The sequence below is a fragment of the Heterodontus francisci genome, chromosome 16 (assembly GCF_036365525.1).
Source record: "Heterodontus francisci isolate sHetFra1 chromosome 16, sHetFra1.hap1, whole genome shotgun sequence".
NCBI lineage: Eukaryota > Metazoa > Chordata > Chondrichthyes > Heterodontiformes > Heterodontidae > Heterodontus > Heterodontus francisci.
In genome coordinates, this window is record NC_090386.1 from 86,256,535 (window position 1) to 86,280,332 (window position 23,798).

The 23,798-nt window shown below is 45.0% G+C and overlaps 1 protein-coding gene across 3 annotated transcripts in view; it reads right to left on the minus strand.

Annotated features, from left to right (window-relative positions):
* The window catches only part of actr5 (actin related protein 5), a 36,829-nt gene extending 14,668 nt beyond the window's left edge, over positions 1–22,161 (minus strand). For 2 of the 3 annotated variants that reach the window (XR_010976588.1, XM_068048524.1), the window contains exons 1-5: positions 21,745–22,160; positions 20,439–20,662; positions 12,559–12,728; positions 4,648–4,865; positions 1,109–1,291 (exon numbers count right to left, since the gene is read on the minus strand). Coding sequence is in view for 1 of the 3 variants with exons in the window: in XM_068048524.1 (XP_067904625.1) it covers positions 1,109–1,291; positions 4,648–4,865; positions 12,559–12,728; positions 20,439–20,662; positions 21,745–22,134 (1,185 nt within the window). In the remaining 2 variants the exon portion in view is untranslated. Of the gene's footprint in view, positions 1–1,108; positions 1,292–4,647; positions 4,866–12,558; positions 12,729–20,438; positions 20,663–21,744 lie in introns of all 3 variants that reach the window. The other variant, XR_010976587.1, reaches the window with a different exon arrangement.
* Between the last annotated feature and the right edge of the window lie 1,637 nt (positions 22,162–23,798).

The following is a 23,798-nucleotide window of genomic DNA, read 5'->3' on the forward strand; positions in this document are numbered from 1 at the left end:
AATGATTTTCCCTCCGTCATAAGATCAGAAATGGGAATGTTCGCTGATGATTGCACAATGTTCTGTGCCATTTGTAACTCACCAGATACTGAAGCAGTCCATGTCCACATGCAACAAGACCTGGACAACATTCAGGCTTGGGCTGATAAGTGGCAAGTAACAGTCACACTGCACAAGTACCAGGAAATGACTATCTCAAACAAAAGAGAATCTAACCATCTCCCCGTGACATTCAACAGCATCAGAATTGCTAAATCCCTCACCATCAACAGCCTGGAGGGTTACCATTAACCAGAAACTTAACTGGACTGACCATATAATACTGTGGCTACAAGAACAGGTCAGGGACTGGGAATTCTGTGGTCAGTAACTCACCTCCTAACTCCCCAAAGCCTGTCCACCATCTACAAGGCGCAAGTCAGGAGTGTGATGGAATACACTTTGCCGGTGACGCCCACATCCCATGAAAGAATTCAAAAAAAAGATGCATGGGAATGCCACCACCTGCAAGTTCCCCTCCAAGTCACACACCATCCAGACGTGGAACTATAATCGCCGTTCCTTCGCCGGGTCAAAAGCCTGGAACTCCCTTCCTAACAGCGCTGTGGGTGACCTACACCAGATGAACTGCATCAGTTCAAGATGTCAGTTCACCACCACCTTCTTAAGCACAATCAGGGATGGGCAAAAAATGTTGTCCCTGCCCACGATGTTCACATACCATGAATGAATAAAAAAAAAATCTGCCGTTTCACATCACTGTTGTGGAACGCTGTTATGTGCAAATTGGCTGCTGCATTTCCTACAAGAGTGACTATACTTTAAAAGTATTTCATTGGTTGTAAAGCACTTTGGGAAATCCTGAAAGGAGCTTTATATAAATGCAAGTCTTTTTTTTCTCTGAGCCCTGTTAGAAAATGTGTATGTCCTGGCGTCAACTGAGCACAAGATCAGGCTCTGCAGCCAAACAGATTGTCGACACTACCTTAACGTGTGAAGAATAGCTGCATGCCAAAGGGTTTGCTGGCAGGCATGCAAGCAGGCCCAGTACCAGTCAAAAAAGTGCCAAGGGTAAGTGACCACATGATCAGTTGCCATCATTACTTACATCTGACTTCGTGTCGACAACATCCACCTCCACGTTCACCTCTGCCTGCAGGATTTTTTGTTTGGTTTGTTCAATGACCAGACTGAGTTTGTTAATATATGACTGCAGTTCCTCTGCGGAATCCATGTTCATTTCCAACAGAGCTCGCTTGAATCGTTCAGTCATGCCTTCTTCCAAAAGCTCCTAAAGTAACGAAGACAGGACAATAATATATTATGCTGAACAAGCTTGCTGTTTATACAGATCAGCCCCATTCTGTCAAGGTAAATGAGCTCAATGATGGGAAATTAAACTTTCTTTGCTCATTTAGACTCTGTCATGGTTAGGTGCAGAATAAAGTACTCTCCCAACAAAGTGCCTTTATCCCAAATCAGAAGGACACTTTCTGTTGCATCAGTCTAACATTTCTGTTGCATCAGTCTAACATTTCTATTTCATACACCAACCTTTTTGAAAGGGATTGCTAATTAGTGCTAAATTATGGACACTTTTATTCTGCCAAAGGACATCACAGCCAATGTATAAGGCTGCATTCAAATGGAAAGCTCCCTTCTCAAAGCTGGATTCCTCACTTGTATGCAGTTCCACAGAGAATTCTGGGGTCTTGGTCAAGGTTTCCCCGTTCACCCAATACCTCCAAAAAAAAAACAGAATAACGCGTCATTCATCTGATTGATGTCTGTGGGTATTAATGATACAGACGAGCTGCTATGTTTGCCATAACAGTCACTGCATTCCAAAAGTAATCATGTGAAGTACCGGGGAACATTTAATATAAAAAGACACTTTGTAAAGAAAGAAGCTGAATTTGAAAAGTGCTATATAAATGCAAGTATCTCTTTCTTTCACAATCAAACAATGGTGGTCTTAGTTCAGTTGCCCTACATGCCACAAACAGTGTACCCAAGGTTCTCCACAGAAGTGTTATCCAGCAAAAGCCACCAGAGTTAAAATCAAGGCCCAAGAATACATTGTAAAAACCCAAGCGAGAATCCATGTTAGCACTTACATGGGAGCAGCTGAAGTATTTGCCTGATTAGACTAAAAGGTTTCTTTGCCACCTATCTGCTCTGTACGCAGCGCACGCAATCCATTTGCCTCCAGAGAACAAGCAACCAAGGAAAAGTTATAAAAATGGCTAGATCTATGAATTAGGCTGAATTACTGGAAGGTAGTAAACCTGATTACATTATTCACAGAAAAGGACAACCTGGCTCTCATTGTCAAAAAATATGACACATTTAAAGGGAAGCTAGATGAACACGAGGGAGAAATGAATAGAAGGATATGCTGACAAGGCAAGATGAAGAGGGTTGGGAGGAGGCTCATTTAGAGCATAAACACCGGCATGTACCATTTGAGTCAAATGGCCTGTCTCTGTGCTGTATGTTCTATGTAATTAATGTTCAAGTTTTCACAAACCCCTTTCCTCCTGTATGGTTTAGGGCTACTGTGCAAGTTTTTTTATGAATTGAACCAGTCGCTACCCTCTAGTGGCAGGAAATCAGTACAGCAATCATCCTGCTATATCCCAGCAAATGTGAATTCATTTATTAAAATGTCAGACGCAGTCCGTTTAACTGTGGAGAAAACAGAAATTACTTTTCCAGACTTGTAATGGCATATTCCAGTTGCCTCACCAATTTCTTAACACTTCAATCGTAATGATGTTAATTTTTTTGATGAAAATTATAAACAAGAGGACTCTATAATGTTAAACGCAACATGTGGAAAGTCTGCATGAATTATTTACTTTTTAATTTCCGCCAGTGTAGAGAATGAGCAAGCTTCATTTGTGAGCTGCAGTACTGGCTTCATAGAAAATAGCAGCATAGTGGGAGAAGGAATTTAGAAACCTTTCTACAATGTGCATTATTTTCCTACAACAACCACTGTAGATTCTATTCTCAATTAAGTGTTCATTGTGCATCTAATTCTTGGTTCATATGCTTCGAGAATCCGTGTTTGCACTCTATAGAAGTATTTGAAGTATTCGCCTGATTAGGCTGAAAGGTTTTTTTTGCCGACTGCCTGCTCTGTGCACGCCCCACGCAATCCATTTGCCTCCAGAAAACAATGCTCCTCCTTCCTCCTCGCACAGCAAGAAACAAACACACACGCATGCGCACAGGGGAGGAATAAGAAGCAGAGGGATGATGCAGAAAATATAGGCTGGAAGGATCACCGAATCTTACAACATAGGAGGCAGACACTCGGCCCATTGTGCCTGTGGCAGCCCTTTGAAAGAGCTATCCATTTAGTCCCAGGCATCATCAGGAAGACAAGAGAGCAAAGTAATGAATCAGTAGTTACCGCCTGTTGTTTTGAACTCTTGGCTAACACAACCTGCAGTTGCTAGATATTTCAGTAACAAGGAGCCAAAACTGAACGTTTAGATTTAATTAATTAGGGAAATTGAAAAAGGGCACAATGCTTTGTACTTGTTGTCAGTTTAGCTAGGCAAGATGGACATGGGTTGGATTTAACTATTTCACTTGCATGAAAGGTCATAAGCAGAGCCACTAATGCAGTGATTGATTGAGTCTGTTTTTACTCCATGGAAAGTTGAGCTTTTGAACAGATATCTTGGGAATTGCACTGTCTATTCCTTCATGATCAATAGCTAGTGGCACAGAAAAGAATGTAATGGTTCAAGTGTCAGCTTGGCTCAGCTGGTAGAACTCTTGCCCAAATCAGAAGATTGTGGGTTCAAACCCACTCCAAGCCAACACTTTCTTGTGGCAGTGAGAGAATGCAGCATTGTCAGTAGTGCCATCATTTGAGACAGAGATAGTGCATAGTGGTAATGTAACTGAACTAGTAATCCAGAGACTCAGGCTAATACCCTGGGACACGTATAAATCCCACCACGGCAGCTGGTGAGATTTAAATTCAATTAATTAATAATTCAATTAATTGATAACTAGTCTCAGTAATGGTGCCATGAAACTATCAATTGTTGTAAAAACCCATCTGGTTCACTAATGATGTCATTTAGGGAAGGAAATCTGCTGTCCTTACCTGGTCTGGCCTACATGTGACTCCTGATCTACAGCCACGTGGTTGGCTCTTAACTGCCCTCTGAAATGGCCCAGCAAGCCACTCATTTGTCAAGGTCAATTAGGGATGGGCAACAAATGCTGGCCTTGGTAGCGAAGCCCACATCCCATAAAAGAATGAAAAAAAAGGATGTGAGACACTACATCGTGTTCAGATGGAGGTCAAAAGTCACAGCAATTTATTGAGGAGCCTGAAGTTCTTCCAGTGTGCTGACCTCAACTGAAACCACAAAAATAAAACCAATTTACTAATTTATCTCATTATTTGTGGGATCTTGCTGTTCACAAACTGGCTGCCACACCTGCCTACCAAAAAGAGACCACACTTTTAAATTCCTTGGGACACCCCGAGGACATGAAACGTGCAAGTTGTTGATTTTTCCAAATGGTATAAGCAGAATCCTGGCAGCAGTTGACCTGCTCTTGTGGAATACTGGCACAGATGTTAATATTGGAAAAACTGTGGCCCTGATCCCTTACCTGAATGCTGAGCAGTCTCTCAAGCCTCTCCTGATCGAGCTGTAGTTTTTCTTCCCTGCGCCGTGCGTTGAGCTCCTGCAGCCTGCGAATCTGTTGCTGCCTCCGTTCCATCTTCTCCTCTGCTGTCAAAGTGCTGGCCAGCAGCTTGTTGTTAAAAGGCAACTGCATCCTGTGAATATTCTTCACGTAGAAGTCTGGGAGCTTCCACAGGTCGAGTTCTGCAAATAGGTAAATAATTGCATCAAAACCATTTTTCAACTGCGACTCAAAATTCAAGACACAAATGTCTGAGTTTAGGTTTCTCATCTCATGCATTCTCATAAAAACTTCATAACAGCACCTTCAGCAAAAAATAGTTTAATCCTTTTAATTTTTTGTGTGATTTCTCTTCTTCCTAATATTTGGGGCAATGAAGGGACTTTTTAAATTCATTCTCATGATATAGACGTCGATGGCAAGTCCAGCATTAATTGGCCATCTCTAGCTGCCATTCAAAAGCTGGTGGTGGGCCATCCTCTTGATCTGCTGCAGTCCGTGAGGAGAAGGTACGCCCAGCAGTGCTGTTAGGTAGGGAATACCAGGATTTTGACCCAGCAAAAATGAAGGAACGGCTGGTATATGTGCAAGTCAGGATTGAGAGAGATTTGGAGTTGGCAGAGTTTCCACGTACCTGATTCTCTTGTCCTTCTAAGTGGAGGTGGTCAGGGATTTGGGAGGTGTTGCAGAAGAAGCCATGGCGAATTGCTGCAGTGCTTTCTGTAGACTGCAGCCATAGGATACAGATAATGGAGAGAGTGGATGCTGAAGCTGGTGGATGGGATGTTGATTGAGTAGACTGTTTTGTCCTGAACGGTGTTGAGCTTCTTGAGCGTTGTTGCAGTTGCAGCCATTAGGCAAATGGAGGGTACTTCATCACACTCCTGGTGGCAGGTGAAGAGGAGGAGCCAGATGATGAACTATTCGATGCAGAATGCCCAGCCTCTGAAATGCTGTAGTAACGATGGCCTTTATGTGGCTAGTCCACGAGTTTTCTGGTCAACAGCAACCCCAGGATGTTAATGGTGGACGATTCACCGAAGGTAATGCCATGGAGTGTCAAGATTGAATGTAATAGTTTCCTAAGTCAAAACTAGGAACATAGGAGGAGTAGGACATTCAGCCCTTCGAGCCTGCTCCACCATTCAATTAGAACATGGCTGATCATATACCTCAATACCACTTTCCTGCATTATCCCCATATCCCTTGATGTCATTAGTATCTAGATATCTATCGATTTCTGTCTTGAACATGCTCAATGATTGAGCTTCCACAGCCCTCTGGGGTAGAAAATTCCAAAGATTCACCATGCTGTGAGTGAAGAAATTCCTCCTCACCTCAGTCTTAAATGGCCTACTCCTTATTCTGAGACTATGTCCCCCTCACCAGCCAGGGGAAACAACCTGTCTGCATCTACCCTGTCACACCCTATAAGAATTTTGTAAGTTTCATCTATAAAATTAAAGGCGGTAGATTTCCCCTCACACTCTATTTCTACTGTTATGCAGAAATCCAATAAAGCTAAACAAAAAAATTAACTTAATTTATAATTTTTGCAGTGGGTGGGAAAGGACGTAACAACTTTCTTATGAAGGCTCCTACCCAAATGACTGGGCTGGAATTTGTTGGAACACAGCATGCCCACTTAGTTAGACCTTTTCCTGACAAACTTCTTTTTTGCCCTGTAAGTTGCTAGAAGTATTAGCATATGAGCCAATACCAGCATGGCGAGGGCAACAGGACATCCGCGATCTCAATGAATGGCAGGACTAACAGTCTATCTCCTTAACCAATGAGATTTAAGGATTAAGAAAAAATCAGAAGAAGGAATGAGGAGAGTGAAACAGAGCAGGTTAATCCAATGTCAAATAAAACGAAAGGTTGGATGAAGTGAAAAAGAAAAAGAGAAAGTAAAAGAAAAAAAAATTAACATTTGACATTTTAAAAATCTCAAACAACAATTCACTACCTGAGGGAAGGAGACTCCACAGTTTAAACTGTCCACATCTCCGCCTCCTCCTGAGGTCCCAGCATCACAGATGCCAGCCTTAAGCCAATTCGATTCACTCCACTTGATATCAAGAAATGATTGAAGGCACTGGATACTGCAAAGGCTATGGGCTCTGACAACACCCCAGCTGTTGTACTGAAGATTTATGCTGCAGAACCAGCTGCACCCCTAGCCAAGCTGTTCCAGTACAGCTACAACACTGGCATCTATCCGACAATGTGGAAAATTGCCCAGGTATGACCTATCCACAAAAAGCAGGACAAACCCAACCCGGCCAATTACTGTACCATCAGTCTACTCTCAATCATCGGCAAAATGATGGAATGTGTGGTCGACAGTGCTATCAAGTGCCACATACAGAGCAATAACCTGCTCACCGATCCTCAGTTTGGGTTCCACCAGGGCCACCCGGCTCCTGACCTGCTTACAGCCTTAGTCCAAACATGCACAAAATAACTGAACTCCAGAGGTGAGGTGAATGTAACAGCCCATGATATCAAGGCAAGATTTGACCGAGTGCAGCATCAAGGAGCCCTAGCCAAACTGGAGTCAATGGGAATCAGGAGGAAAACACTCCACTGGTTAGAAGTCATAGCTAGCACAAAAGAAGATGGTTGTGGTTGTTGGATGCCAATCATCTCAGCTCCAGGACGTTGCTGCAAGAGTTTCTCACAGTAGTGACCCAGGCCTAACTTCAGCTGCTTCATCAATGACCCCTCCATCATAAGGTCATAAGTGGGGATGTTCACTGATGATTATACAATGTTCAGTACCATTTGGAACTCAGATACTGAAGCAGCCCGTGTCCAGATACAGCAAAGCCTGGACAACATCCAGGCTTGGGCTGATAAGGGGTGAGTAACATTCTGGCCACACAAGTACCGGGCAATGACCATCTCTAACAAGAGAGAATCTGACCATCTCCCCGTGACATTCAATGGCATTACCATCACTGAATCCCCCACTAACACATCCTGGGGGTTACCTCACCTCCTGACTTCCCAAAGCCAATCTACCATCCACAAGGCACAAATCAGGAGTGTGATGGAATACTGTCCACTTGCCTGAATGAGTGCGGCTCCAACAGCACTCAAGAAGCTCGACACCATCGACTACCTTATACATTCACTACCTCCACCACTGACGCACAGTGATAGCAGTGTGTACCATCTACAAGATTCACTGCAACAACTCACCAGGCCTCCTTCGACAGCACCTTCCAAACCCATGACCTCTTCCACCTAGAAGGACAAGGGTAGCAGATGGGGAATGCCACCACCTGCAAGTTCCCCTCCAAGTCACACACCATCCTGACTTGAAAATATATCATTGTTCCTTCACTGTCACTGAAACAAAATCCTAGAACTTAATCCTTAACAGCACTGTGGGTTTACCTGCACCTGGATTGCAGCGGTTCAAGAAGGCAGCTCACCGCCACCTTCAAGGGCAATTAGGGATGGACAACAAATGCTGGCCTTACCAATGACACCCACAATCCAAGAAGAAAAAAAAAATACCATAACAGTATTTTGAAGAAGAGTAGGGGAGTTCAGCCCAGTGTCCTGACTGACATTTATCCCTTAAACAACATAATTTAGAAAAGAAACAGATTACCTGGTCTCCTGCATCTTTCTCCAGTTGCCTCTTGTATGAATTTGAGCCAGCAACAGGACACATAGCTGAATCCATGATTACAGATTAAGATCTGCATTGCATTTGACCTCCATGAAATAGTGACAAGAGATGGTGACAAGCCAAAAGGAGGAAGGGAGTGTTAGGGTCACTTTAAAAAAAAACACTTGGCAAAATGGTATCAACTACAGAGAGCTGGTACACTAACTAGGGAGTGGCACTCCACTCCAGCCAACCCTGCCACCAGTCAACATGTACTTCATTAAGCTAGTGATAACAGATGGGTGAGTGCAAGGAAGTGACGTACAGTCTGAAGATGTCTCCTCCACTTAAAGTAAGTTGACACACATTTAAAAAAAAAATCAGGTTCAGGATTATCAATCCAAAGATGGAGCTTGGAGTACAAAGACTGCGTTTTCTGGAAAGACACTGCCCATGTTCTGACTCGCACCAAGTCCTGATCACCCATATGCTCGCTGAACTACAATGGCTCCAGATGAAACAATGCCTCAATTATAAAATTCTCATCCTGGTTCCCAAAACTGTTGCCCCACCCTATCTATGTACCCTTATTCAGCCCTACAACCCGATTAATAACTCTGTTACTGCACCTCTGGCTTCTTGTGCATCCTCATTTTCTTCACCTATAATTGGTGGCTATGCCTTCAGCTGCCTGGGCCCTAACATCTGGAATTCCCTCCCCAAACCTCTCTGCCTCCTTCAAGATGCTCCTTAAACCCTATCTCCTTGACCAAGCTCTTAGTCACCTGTCCTCACATCTCCTCTTTTAGCTTGGTGTCAATTTTTGTCTATGTACTTGTGAAGCATCTTAGGACATTCTATTACATTAAAAGGGGTAATAAAAGCAAGTCATTACTGTTGGCGCTATACTGTAGATACTTCTGATGTTCCTGAAAATTAAATTTATGATTGTAGGAGTGAACAGTTTACAGATGTTATGAAGACTACTCAGAAAAACAGTGTATTTAACATTGTCATGTAGTTGCTGTCTGTGCTTTTGTTTGAGAACTTGACAACTGTAAAAACAATGACAATGTTCTGCCAGTAGCTCAACAGAACCATAAATCACCATGCACAAAACATATGTTGTATAAAATGGGGCTCAATACCCAGTAAATGGAAATGGGGTGGCTAAGTTATATTTAAAAAATCAATAAATCACCCCAACCCTGTGGTCAGGGTTTCACAGTCACATGTGTATTAAGGTTCCAAAACAATAATTCCCTAAATTTAGTAAGCCAAGACTATATCTGATATATTTCCAAAATGAATCTAATCAGCTCCAAGTCTAGCACAATAGATGCATAACTGAGCATGGAAGATTGAAAAAAATATATAAACTGATGGAAGTTAGCACTTAAAGAAAAGGCAGAAGACCTTGTTATCATAGCTCCATTTAAAAAAAAAATTCAATCAATCAATCACATTTATTGTTCCCCCCTAATTGCCTTTGAGAAGGTGGTGCTGAGCCACCTTCCTGAACCACTGGAGTCTGTCGCAGTAGCTTTGAATCAAGTGAGTGGTTTGCTAGGCCATTGCAAAGGAGGTTAAGAGTCAACCAGATTGCTGTGGATTTGGCGTCACACGAAGGCCAGACCAGGTAAGGACGTCAGGTTTCCTTCCCTAAAGGACATTGTTGTTAAAAAAGAACCCAACTTGTTCAATAATCTGGTAGTTTCATGGTCACATCAATATTTATTTGATTCCAGATTTAAAATTCCCAAATGCATGGTGAGCTTTGAACTCACAACTCCGGATTTTTTTTAATTCATTCATGGGATGTAGGCGTCACTGGCGAGGCCAGCATTTATTGCCCATCCCTAATTGCCCTTGAGAAGGTGGTGGTGAGCTGCCTTCTTGAACCGCTGCAGTCCATTTGGGGTAGGTACACCCACAGTGCTGTTCGGAAGGGAGTTCCAGGATTTTGACCCAGCGACAGTGAAGGAACGGCGATATAGTTCCAAGTCAGGATGGTGTGTGACTTGGAGGGGAACTTGCAGGTGGTGGCGTTCCCATGTATTTGCTGCCCTTGTCCTTCTAGTTGGTAGAGGTCGTGGGTTTGGAAGGTGCTGTCTAAGGAGCCTTGGTGCATTGCTGCAGTGCATCTTGTAGATGGTACACACTGCTACCACTGTGCGTCGGTGGTGGAGGGAGTGAATGTTTGTAGATGGGGTGCCAATCTAGCAGGCTGCTTTGTCCTGGATGGTGTCGAGCTTCTTGAGTGTTGTTGGAGCTGCACCCATCCAGGCAAGTGGAGAGTATTCCATCATACTCCTGACTTGTGCCTTGTAGATGGTGGACAGGCTTTGGGAGTCAGGAGGTGAGTTACTCGCCACAGGATTCCTAGCCTCTGACCTGCTCTTGTAGCCACGGTATTTATATGGCTACTCCAGTTCAGTTTCTGGTCAATGGTAGCCCCTAGGAGGTAGATAGTGGGGGATTCAGCGATGGTAATGCCATTGAATGTCATGGGGAGATGGTTAGATTCTCTCTTGTTGGAGATGGTCATTGCCTGGCACTTGTGTGGCGCCAATGTTACTTGCCACTTAACAGCTCAAGCCTGGATATTGTCCAGGTCTTGCTGCATTTCTACACGGACTGCTTCAGTATCTGAGGAGTCACGAATGGTGCTGAACGTTGTGCAATCATCAGCGAACATCCCCACTTCTGGCCTAATGATTGAAGGAAGGTCATTGATGAAGCAGCTGAAGATGGTTGGGCCTAGGACACTACCCTGAGGAACTCCTGCAGTGATGTCCTGGAGCTCAGATGATTGACCTCCAACAACCACAACCATCTTCCTTTGCGCTAGGATTAACAGTCCATACCTCTAGCTTAATTTTCCAGTAACATAACCACTATACTACTGAACCCAATAAAACCACAAGCCTCCAAAACCTTCTATCACATGTAAAAACAATCTCGGAATCATTCAGAACAAAATTATATTTTCAAATTACAGCAGAAATGGACCAATGAAATATTGAAGTAAAACATTTTATAAAATTTTATAAAAATATAAATTTTAGAAAGGCCAAATATGCCCACATTTTTCCCCCTTTCCAATTTTCTCTCCACTTCAACAACTACTGTGGATATTCTTCATGTTCATGCTTGGACATCAATGCTATTCAACCCTGCAGTGCATCACACTGTTCCCATCTCACATCTACAGCGTATACTTTTCAGCAGGGATTCCTTGGAGGTAATCATGAGACCGAGTCCTGACTGCAGGGGAGCTGAAGCCATTTCTGACAGCTCAATGCTGACTAAATAAAATCAGCTATGTTAGTACAGAATGGAACAAAATGTGAGATGTTCTGGCCCTTCATAGTGTGGTAATATATCAGGGGGAAGTGGGGGGGGGGGGGGGGGTGGATGGGTGGATGGGGAGGGAGGTCTTTACCCACTACACCATTGGGAAATGGTTGTACAATCTAACAGGAGAACACAGTGGTGCAGTGGTTAGCACCGCAGCCTAACAGCTCCAGGGACCCGGGTTCGATCCTGGGTACTGCCTGTGCGGAGTTTGCAAGTTCTCCCTGTGATCGCGTGGGTTTTCGCCGGGTGCTCTGGGTTCCTCCCACAGCCAAAGACTTGCAGGTTGATAGGTAAATTGGCCATTATAAATTGCCCCTAGCCCAGGTAGGCGGGGATGTGAGAGGGTAATGAGATTAATGTATAGCTATGATTAGTATAAATGGTGGTTGACACATACCCGGTGGGCTGAAGGGCCTGTTTCAGTGCTGTATCTCAAAATAATAAGTAAATAAAATAAAAACATACCATCCGAAGAAAGATAAACCAAATCAGAACATCCCTTTTCTAGGATGGTGACATCAATGAAGTTAAAATTTAGGAAGTTGAACGGACAGGAAATGACTAGCTGGTACATTAAGCTACCCTATGATGGCTGGAGCATCCTGACTAAATATTTCCTCTTCACACCCACCTGCCAACCCTCTCCCCACCACCAACAATCTTACCTGCAACCTCCTGAGAGAGGTTGAGAAACAGGATAAAATCCAGGGCTGTTAAGGGATAAAATACTCTGGAAAATTACCCCCTGACCCCCTCAGACAATCAAATCCAATCCAGGAGATCACAAGGAACACATGACATTAACCTTGTAGATGATGCAATCTCTGCCCGAGTTGCTTTCCCCCCCCTCCCCCAAGGAATGTATGTACAGAACTACAGCTATAATTACCTTCCATATAGTCGGCAGCAACGTAGCAATGCTCAATGAGAATTTCTTCCATTCTGCTGAGTGTTATTGCCGGTAAGTGTCCAGGGTACTTCAGCTGCAGCAAGCGCTGCATGTATGATGCTGCCTGGCTTCCACCCAGATTAATTCTTTTACTGTTATGAGCATCCGGCCTACATTTCATGAAGGAAACATTCATCAGCACAAGCACAGAAAGAAGATGTGAAGCAACATAAAGATATACATATATAAATTGGAAGGGAGTGCTGGCAATGCTACAGGATGCCCCCACTTTCTAGTCGGGGATTACTAGGTAGTGAGCAGGAACGAACCCCTTCTGATTTTTCCTTCTCTAGTCCAGTAACAATGGAACCAATTGCAGCCATTACTCCTCCAGCAAACTGATTGGTTCACAGGAGTCATATCACCGACAGCAGCAGGGACCTGTTGGACTTCTTCTCATCCAGATTTCACTGAAGCCCCAACACTACCAGCCGTGATTCCAGATGTCCTCCTCTGGGGACCTTGGTGGTTCGCTCACTTCCATACTCTATAGCCATCCAGTATAAGCTACAAAGGGCCAGGGTCTCAACCTTCTGCTCTCCACTTTTCTCCCAGATGCCATCAAGCTTCCTCTTGCCCGCTTCCCTAATAGTGATTTTTAATCTACCTGTCCGACTTGGCTCAGCGGGCAGCACTCTTGCCTCTGACTTGGAAGGTCAAGTCCCACTCCAGGAACTGAGTGTATAATCTCAGCTAACACTCCAGTTCTGCAATGAGGGAGTGCTGCACTATTAGAGATGCATCTCTTCAATGAGACATTAACCGAGGCCCCGTCTTCACTCTCAGGTAACTAAAAAAAGATCAGTTTGTGATACCATGCTGTGTTTCCTTACAACACTGACTAGACTTTAAAACTAATACATTTGTTGTGAAATGCTTTGGGATGTCACAAAAGGCATTTTATAAATGCAACTTTTCTGTTTCTTTGCTAATGATAGCAAATATTAAACCAGTAACTAAAAGATATATTCATGCTGGAAATGTACAGCGGGTCAGTCAGTGCATGAAAGAGAACTTCGGATCACTTGAAATATTAACTGTACAAACTCTGATGCGATTCCCACATTTTAAGTTTTTAGTTTAGATTTCCAACCTTAGTGATCTATTGCTTTGCCAAATCTGCAATAATCTGCAGGGTGAGGAGGTGGCGTAGTGGTGTTGTCATTGGACCAGTAACCCAGAGACCCAGGGTATTGCTCTGGGGACATGGGTTCAAATTCCACCTTCTGCAAATCCCACCTCAGCAGATGGTGGAATTTGAATTCAATTAATAAATCTGGAATTTAAAGCTAGTCTAATGATGGCCATGAAACCATTGTTGATTGTTGTAAAAACCCATCTGGTTCACTAATGCCCTTCAGGGAAGGAAATCTGCTGTCCTTACCTGATCTGGCCTACATGTGACTCCAGACCCACAACAATGTGGTTGATACTTCAATGCCCTCTGAAATGGCCTAGCAAGCTGCTACAAAGTCAATAAAAAGGAATGAAACCGGACAGACCACCTGGCATCGACCTAGGCACCGGAAACGAGGAGGAGCAGCCAGAGGTCATGGTACATATCGGTACCAATGACATAGCTAGGAAAAGGGATGAGGACCTGAAAGGCGAATACAGGGAGTTAGGTTGGAAGCTGAAAGGTAGGACGAGCAGAGTAGTAATCTCAGGATTGTTACCGGTGCCACGTGCTAGTGAGGCTAGAAACAGGGAGCGAGTGCAGCTGAACACGTGGCTACAGAACTGGTGTAGGAGGGAGGGATTCAGATATGTGGATCATTGGGATACCATCTGGGGAAGGTGGGACCTGTACAAGAAGGGGGGGTTGCATCTGAACTGGAGGGGCACCAATATCCTGGGTGGGAGGTTTACTAGAGCTCTTCGGGAGGGTTTAAACTAGTTTGGCAGGAGGATGGGAACCGGAGCTACGGATCAGTGGATGGGGTAGCTGTTGAATAGGCAGATACAGAGTGCAGAGAGTCTGTGAGGAAGGTTAGACAATTGACACGACAAAGTTGCAGCCAGTATGATGAGTTGAAGTGTGTCTATTTTAACGCAAACAGTGTCAGAAATAAGGGTGATGAACTTAGAGCATGGATCAGTACTTGGAGCTACGATGTGGTGGCCATTACAGAGACGTGGATATCACAGGGGCAGGAATGGATATTCTGGGGTTTAGATGTTTCAAAAGGAATAGGGAGGGAGGTAAAAGAGGTGGGGGAGTGGCATTGCTGATCAGGGATAGTATCACAGCTGCAGAAAGGGAGGTCGTCGAGGAGGGTTTGTCTACTGAGTCATTATGGGTGGAAGTCAGAAACATGAAAAGAGCAGTCACTTTGTTGGGAGTTTTCTATAGACCCCCCAATAGCAACAGAGACACGGAGGAACAGATTGGGAGGCAGATTTTGGAAAGGTGCAGAAGTAACAGGGTTGTTGTCATGGGTGACTTCAACTTCCCTAATATTGATTGGAACCTCCTTAGTGAAAATAGTTTGGATGGAGCAGTTTTTGTCAGGTGTGTCCAGGAAGGTTTCCTGACTCAATATGTAGATAGGCCGACTAGAGGGGAGACTATGTTGGACTTGGTGCTTGGCAACGAACCAGGCCAGGTGGCAGATCTCTCGGTGGGAGAGCATTTCGGTGATAGTGATCACAACTCCCTGACCTTTACTATAGTCATGGAGAGGGACAGGAGCAGACGGGATGGGAAAATATTTAATTGGGGGAAGGGGAATTGCAATGCTATTAGGCAGGAACTGGGGAGCATCAACTGGGAACAGATGTTCTCAGGGAAATGCACGGCAGAAATGTGGAGGTTGTTAGGAGCACTTGCTGCGACTGCTGGATAGGTTTGTCCCGATGAGGCAAGGAAGGGATGGTAGGGTGAAGGAACCTTGGATGACAAGAGATGTGGAACAGCTAGTCAAGAGGAAGAAGGAAGCTTACTTAAGGTTGAGGAAGCAAGGATCAGACAGGGCTCTAGAGGGTTACAAGGTAGCAAGGAAGGAACTGAAGAATGGACTTAGGAGAGCTAGAAAGGGACATGAAAAAGTCTTGGCGGGTAGGATTAAGGAAAATACCAAGGCATTCTACACTTATGTGAGGAACAAGAGGATGGCCAGAGTGAGGGTGGGGCCGATCAGGGATAGTGGAGGGAACTTGTGCCTGGAGTCGGAGGAGGTAGGGGAGGTCCTAAATGAATACTTTGCTTCAGTATTCACTAGTGAGAGGGACCTGGTCGTTTGTGAAGACAGCATGGAACAGGCTGATATGCTCGAACAGGTTGAGGTTAAGAGGGAGGATGTGCTGGAAATTTTGAATGATATGAGGACAGATAAGTCCCCGGGGCCAGACGGGACATACCCAAGGATATTATGGGAAGAGAGGGAAGAGATTGCTGCGCCTTTGGCAATGATCTTTGCGTCATCACAGTCCACTGGAGTAGTGCCAGATGATTGGAGGGCGGCAAATGTTGGTCCCTTGTTCAAGAAAGGGAATAGGGATAACCCTGGGAATTATAGACCAGTCAGTCTTACGTCAGTAGTGGGCAAATTATTGGAGAGGATTCTGAGAGACAGGATTTATGATTATTTGGAAAAGCATGGTTTGATTAGAGACTGTCAGCATGGCTTTGTGAGGGGCAGGTCATGCCTCACAAGCCTTATTGGATTCTTTGAAGATGTGACAAAACACATTGATGAAGGAAGAGCAGTGGATGTGGTGTATATGGATTTTAGCAAGGCGTTTGATAAGGTTCCCCATGGTAGGCTCATTCAGAAAGTGAGGAGGCATGGGATACAGGGAAAGTTGGCTGTCTGGATACAAAATTGGCTGGCCCATAGAAGTCAGAGGGTGGTAGCAGATGGAAAGTATTCAGCATGGAGCTCGGTGACCAGTGGTGTTCCGCAGGGATCTGTTCTGGGACCTCTGCTCTTTGTGATTTTTATAAATGACTTGGATGAGGAAGTGGAAGGCTGGGTTAGCAAGTTTGCCGATGACACGAAGGTTGCTGGAGTTGTGGATAGTGTGGAAGGCTGTTCTAGGTTGCAACGGGACATTGACAGGATGCAGAGCTGGGCTGAGAAGTGGCAGATGGAGTTCAACCTGGAAAAGTGTGAAGTGATTCATTTTTGAAGGTCAAATTTGAATGCAGAATACAGACTTAAAGACAGGATTCTTGGTAGTGTGGAGGAACAGAGGGATCTTGGGTCCATGTCCATAGATCGCTCAAAGTTGCCACCCAAGTTGATAGGGTTGTTAAGAAGTCGTATGGTGTGTTGGCTTTCATTAACAGGGGGATTGAGTTTAAGAGCCGCGAGGTTATGCTGCAGCTCTACAAGGCCCTGGTTCGACCACACTTGGAATATTGTGTTCAGTTCTGGTCGCCTCATTATAGGAAGGATGTGGAAGCTTTAGACAGGGTGCAGAGGAGATTTACCAGGATGCTGCCTGGACTGGAGGGTATGTCTTACGAAGAAAGATTGAGGGAGCTAGGGCTTTTCTCATTGGAGCGTAGAAGGATGAGAGGTGACTTGATAGAGGGGTACAAGATGATGAGAGGCATAGATAGAGTGGATAGCCAGAGACTTTTTCCCAGGGTGGAAAGGGCTATCACCAGAGGGCATAATTTTAAGGTGATTGGAGGAAGGTTTCGGGGAGATGTCAGAGGTAGGTTCTTTACACAGAGAGTGGTGGGTGCGTGGAATGCACTGCCAGCGGTGGTAGTAGAAGCAGATACATTAGGGACATTTAAGCGACTCTTGGATAAGTACATGGATGATAGTAGAATGAAGGGTAGGTAGTTAGTTTGATCTTAGAGTAGGTTAAAGGTTCGGCACAACATCGTGGGCCGAAGGGCCTGTACTGTGCTGTACTGTTCTATGTTCAAACCCAGCCCTGTTGACCCTGCAAAGTCCTCCTTACTAACATTTGGGAGCTTGTGCCAAAGTTTGGAGAGCTGTCCCACAGACTAGTCAAGCAACAGCCTGACAGAGTCACACTCAAGGAATCATACCTGACAGACAATGTCCCAGACACTGCCATCACCATCCACGGGTATGTCCTGTCCCACCGGCAGGACAGACCCAACAGAGGTCGCGGCACAGTGGTATACAGTAGGGAGGGAGTTGCCCTGGGAGTCCTCAACATCGGTTCTGGACCCCATGAAGTCTCATGGCATCAGGTCAAACATGGACAAGGAAACCTCCTGCTGATTACCACTTACCGCCCTCCCTCAGCTGATGACTCAGTACTCCTCCGTGTTGAACAGTACTTGGAGGAAGCACTGAGGGTGGAAAGGGCACAGAATGTACTCTGGGTAGGGGACTTCAATGTCCATCACCAAGAGTGGCTCAGTAGCACCACTACTGACCGAGCTGGCTGAGTCCTAAAGGACATAGCTGCTAGACTGGGTATGCGGCAGGTGGCGAGGGAACCAAGAGGGAAAAACATACTTGGCCTCGTCCTCACCAATTTGCCTGCCGCAGATGCATCTGTCCATGACAGCATTGGTAGGAGTGACCACCGCACAGTCATTGTGGAGACGAAGTCCTGCCTTCACATTGAGGATACCCTCCTTCGTGTTGTGTGGCACTATCACTGTGCTAAATGGGATAGATTTCGAACAGATCTAGCAATGCAAAATTGGGCATCCATGAGGCGCTGTGGGTCATCAGCAGCAGCAGAACTGTACTCAACCACAATCCGTAACCTCATGGCCCAGCATATCCCCCACTCTACCATTACTATCAAGCCAGGAGACCAACCCTGGTTCAATGAAGAGTGCAGGAGGGCATGCCAGGAGCAGCACCAGGCATACCTCAAAATGAGGTGTCAACCCGGTGAAGCTACAACACAGGACTATCTGCGTGCCAAACCGCATAAGCAGCATGCGATAGACAGAGCTAAGCAATCCCATAACCAACGGATCAGATCTAAGCTCTGCAGTCCAGCCACATCCAACCGTGAATGGTGGTGGACAATTAAACAACTAACTGGAGGCGGTGGCTCCACAAATGTCCCCATCCTCAATGATGGGGGAGCCCAGCACATCAGTGCGAAAGATAAGGCTGAAGCATTTGCAACAACCTTCAGCCAGAAGTGCTGAGTTGATGATCCATCTTGGCCTCCCCCTGAAGTCCCCAGCATCACAGATGCCAGTCTTCAGCCAATTTGATTCACTCAACTTGATGTCAAGAAACGACCGAAGGCACTGGGTACTGCAAAGGCTATGGGCCCTGACAATATTCTGGCAATAGTACGAAGACCTGTGCTCCAGAACTTGTCGCGCCCCTAGCCAAGCTGTTCCAGTACAGCTACAACACTGGCATCTACCCTGCAATACGGAAAATTGCCCAGATATGTCCTGTACACAAAAAGCAGGACAAGTCCAACCCGGCCAATTACCGCCCCATCAGCCGTAAAGTGATGGAAGGTGTCATCAACAGTGCCATCAAGCAGCACTTGCTTTGCAATAACCTGCTCAGTGATGCTCAGTTTAGGTTCCGCCAGGGCCACTCAGCTTTTGACCTTATTACAGGCTTGGTTCAAACATGGACAAAAGAGCTGAACTCAAGAGATGAGGCGAGAGTGACTGCCCTTGACATCAAGGCAGCATTTGACCGGGTATGGCATCAAGGAGCCCTAGCAAAACTGAGGTAAATGGGAATCAGGGGGAAAACCCTCCGCTGGTTGGATTCATACTTAGCGCAAAGGAAGATGGTTGTGGTTGTTGGAGGTCAATCATCTGAGCTCCAGGACATCACTGCAGGAATTCCTCAGGGTAGTGTCCTAGGCCCAACCATCTTCAGCTGTTTCATCAATGACCTTCCTTCAATCATAAGGTCAGGAGTGGGGATGTTCGCTGATGATTGCACAATGTTCAGCACCATTCATGACTCCTCAGATACTGAAGCAGTCCGTGTAGAAATGCAGCAAGACATGGACAATATCCAGGCTTGGGCTGATAAGTGGCAAGTAACATTCGTGCCACACAAGTGCCAGGCAATGACCATCTCCAAGAGAGAATCGAACCATCTCCCCTTGACATTCAACGGCATTACCATCGCTGAATCCCCCACTATCAACATCCTAGGGGCTACCATTGACCAGAAACTGAACTGGAGTAGCCATATAAATACCGTGGCTGCAAGAGCAAGTCAGAAGCTAGGAATCCTGAGGCGAGTAACTCACCTCCTGACTCCCCAAAGTCTGTCCACCATCTACAAGGCACAAGTCAGGACTGTGATGGAATACTCTCCACCTGCCTGGATGGGTGCAGTTCCAACAACACTCAAGAAGCTCGACACCATCCAGGACAAAGCAGCCTGCTTGATTGGCACCCCATCTACAAACATTCACTCCCTCCACCACCGACGCACAGTGGCAGCAGTGTGTACCATCTACAAGATGCGCTGCAGCAATGCACCAAGGCTCCTTAGACAGCACCTTCCAAACCCACGACCTCTGACAACTAGAAGGACAAGGGCAGCAAATGCCTGGGAACACCAACACCTGCAAGTTCCCCTCCAAGTCACACACCAGCCTGACTTGGAACTACATCACCGTTCCTTCACTGTAGTTGGGTCAAAATCCTGGAACTCCCTTCCTAACAGCACTGTGGGTGTACCTACCCCACATGGACTGCAGCAGTTCAAGAAGGCAGCTCACCGCCATCTTCTCAAGGGCAATTAGGGATGGGCAATTAACGCTGGCCTGGCCAGCGATGCCCACATCCCATGAATGAATAAAAAAAAAGTAATGCATGGCCTGAACAAACTTTGTGCAGTGTCTTTCTAAAGTTTTCATGTATGTGCTTAACAAACCTGCCGTGCAGCACTGGCAGAATGTGACAACAGTGATATCCAGAAGAGACAATCAATCCAGTGGAGGGTGATTTGTTATTGCGCCAGAAGCTGTAAAGATCATCAATTCCATACGACACCTTGGGAATATGGTAGCACTCGAACAGGAGCTCAGACATTAACTGCCGTGAATACAGTGGATTACACGGTGCTTCTGTTAAAACTACTGGATGCTCCACGCAAAACTGTAATAGATACAAACAGTAACACTTAGCACAATTTTCAGAGCTTACAATAGCAGCCATCAGTAGCTTGAACAAAAACAGAAAATACTGGAAACGCTCAGCAGGTCAGGCAGCATCTGTGGAACTGATGAAGCATCAACTCTGCATTTTCTGTTTTTGTTTTAGATTTCCAGCGTAGGCAGTATTTTGCTTTTTTATCTGTTGCTGGAGTCAGGTTGATATCTAGCCATTGGAAAACATAATCATTCACTTGTGATGAGGGGGAATAACAAATGAAAAATGAGGGACAGGAAAAGCCCATCCAGCTTATCTCTCACAATTGGGTTGTCAAGTGCATCACAATACAAGAAGCGGAGCAAACTGACCATCAATTTGTGGCGACTTTCACAACTCTCAAATGAATCTTTCCTCTCAACAAATTGCTGTTTTTTCCCCTTACGCGCATAACAGCTTTCACAGTAAACTCGTCGTTATTTGGTAGCAAATTCTGATCCACTGTGCTATGGCTCGCCATATCAGGGCACGGAGCTCCATATTAAAGCAAATTACACCATATCGGGTCATGGTTTACCAGATTAGGTCACGTCATGCAATGTTGGGTCATGGCTCACCATATCGGGTCACTATGCAATATTGGGGCATGCTGCACCAGGTCACGGTTTGCCAGATGGGATCACTGTTTGCCATATCAGTGTATGGTGCGCCATATTGGGGCATGTTACACCAGATTGTGTCCCAGCGCATCAAATCAGACCACGCCGAGCCAGATCGGGTCATGGCTCACCTGATCAGGTCACACTATGTGATACTGGGGCATGGTTTGCCATATGGGGGTTGCAGTCTTTGAATACTTTTAAGGCAGAGATAGATAGATAGATTCTTGATAAGCAAGTGGGTGAAAGGTTATTGGAGCTAGGCGGGAATGTGGAGTCGAGGTTACAATCAGATCTTACTGAATGGCGGAGCAGGCTCCAGGGGCCCGAGCGGCCTACTCCTGCTCCTAATTCGTATGTACAGTTTGCCATATTGTGGCCCGTTTTGTCTCAAGCTTCTCCCCCACCCCCAAAACGCTGAACTCTCACCTCAGAGGCAATGCCCATGTGCTGGAAGATGTGGTCAAACACCTGCTCCTGAATATCGAAGTTCACCACCACATTTCTGTCGAACTGCGACTTGAGCAGCCAGCGGACTACCTCCAGGTTCCGGATATCGTTCCCGACCTGGGTGTCGCTGCGGGAGGCGCCGCGGCTCCGGGCCGACACATTCTTAAACTGAAGCCGCGGCTTCTCGTCCAGGGCCCAACCCACCCGGCACTGGAAAGACCCATTATCCACCACCAGAGGCACCTGGCCCGGATTGGCTCGATGGGCTTCCCCGAGCTCGAATATTGGGTCGGCCACCGGCTTCGGGTCCCGAAAATAGAAAACATTCGGTGGCGGCTCGGCAACATCTGAAGCCATGGCCGCCGCCATCTTGGTGCAGTCACAAAAACAATTCCCCCCCGCAGCACGAGGACTGACATTAAGGACTGGAGACTTCAGTTCCTACTATTGTAATGATCATTAATTCTTGTCAAAACAAAAGTTTCAAATATAGCACAATTCCTATATACAATAAATCTCTTAACATACAGCATAATTTATTAATTCAATACAAGTTTTATATATATATATATAAAAGCACAACCTATACATGTAAGTTAATGGTATAGAACAGAACATTTCCTCACAACATTTAAGCAGTATTCAGATGAGCACTTGAAATACCATAGCATACAAAGCTACGGACCAAGTGCTGGAAAATGGGATTGGAATAGATAAGTGCTTGATGGCCAGCACAGACACGATGGGCTGAAGGGCCTGTTTCTGTGCTGTATAATTCTATGACTATGAGAAGTAGGCCAATCAGCTTGCTTCACCATTCTGTTAAATCATGGCTGATCTGTACCTGCATATCCCTTGATAGATACCCTCACCTTAGACAAGTCAATTCTATGTACAATACATCATATACATTGCCATTTCATATATAAAACACTATGTATATATTGAACACTACACTCAATACAATCAAATACAACATAATTTCTACATATATCAGAGTTCCATACCAATAACACAATTTATGTAGACAATGTGCCAGCATTTCTGCTTGGAAATTAAACCATAGGATTAATTCAGAGATGCTATTATAAATGAATAACTTTCCTATGGATGCATCTGCATCCATATCTAACATGTGAAAATTAATAACTTTCCTTTTCACAAGTTCGATATGGATGCAGATGCCTCTTCCACCCATTGAATCCCATCCTTACCTGCAAATCAACAGTACTACACTTCAAAAAGGAATTCATTGTTTGTGAAGTACTTTGGAATGTCCAAAGGATATGAAATGTTTGTTACAAATGCAAGTTCTTTATTTCCTGACTAACAACTCCACTGTCTTCCCAATTAATCATCTAACTGATTCTTAAGTGTTTCAGCCACTGTTCCAGGCAATGCACTTGAACATAAAAAATTCCTGCCATATGTCTTAAATTTGTCCTTAAAAATTCTGAACTATACCCTCCTTTTCTGCTACTCTGGAACACCTCCTATGTTCCACAAGTGCCTTATATTAACTGAACCTCCCTGTCTCTGTTAGCTCCTTCAGCCCTACAACCCTCCGAGAACTCTGAGTTCGTCCAATTCGGGCCTCTTGTGCATTGCCAACTTCCTTTGCCTCACTACTGGTGGCTGTGCCTTCAGCCGTCTAGCATGAACACTCTAAAATTCCCTCTATAAACCTCTCCACCTCACTATCTCTCTTCCTTTAAGAGGATCCTTAAAACCTACCTCTTTGACCAACCTTATCATCATCTGTTGTTCATATTTTGGTTGATAACACTCCTGTGAAGCACCTTGGGATGTTTCACTATGTTAAAGGTGCTATTTAATGCAAGTTGTTGATCTAGAATTGTGTTTTAATAACATAATGTTAACCATAAGCCTGTGATACTTACAGCATTTTATGACACTGCCAGTGTTACACATAATGAGGTTGACATCTGGAATAAAGTAGAAAGAATTCCAGTTCTAGTAGCTGTCCAACCAGTCCCATTAATAAGTCAGACAAAAATGCAGTACTGCAGATG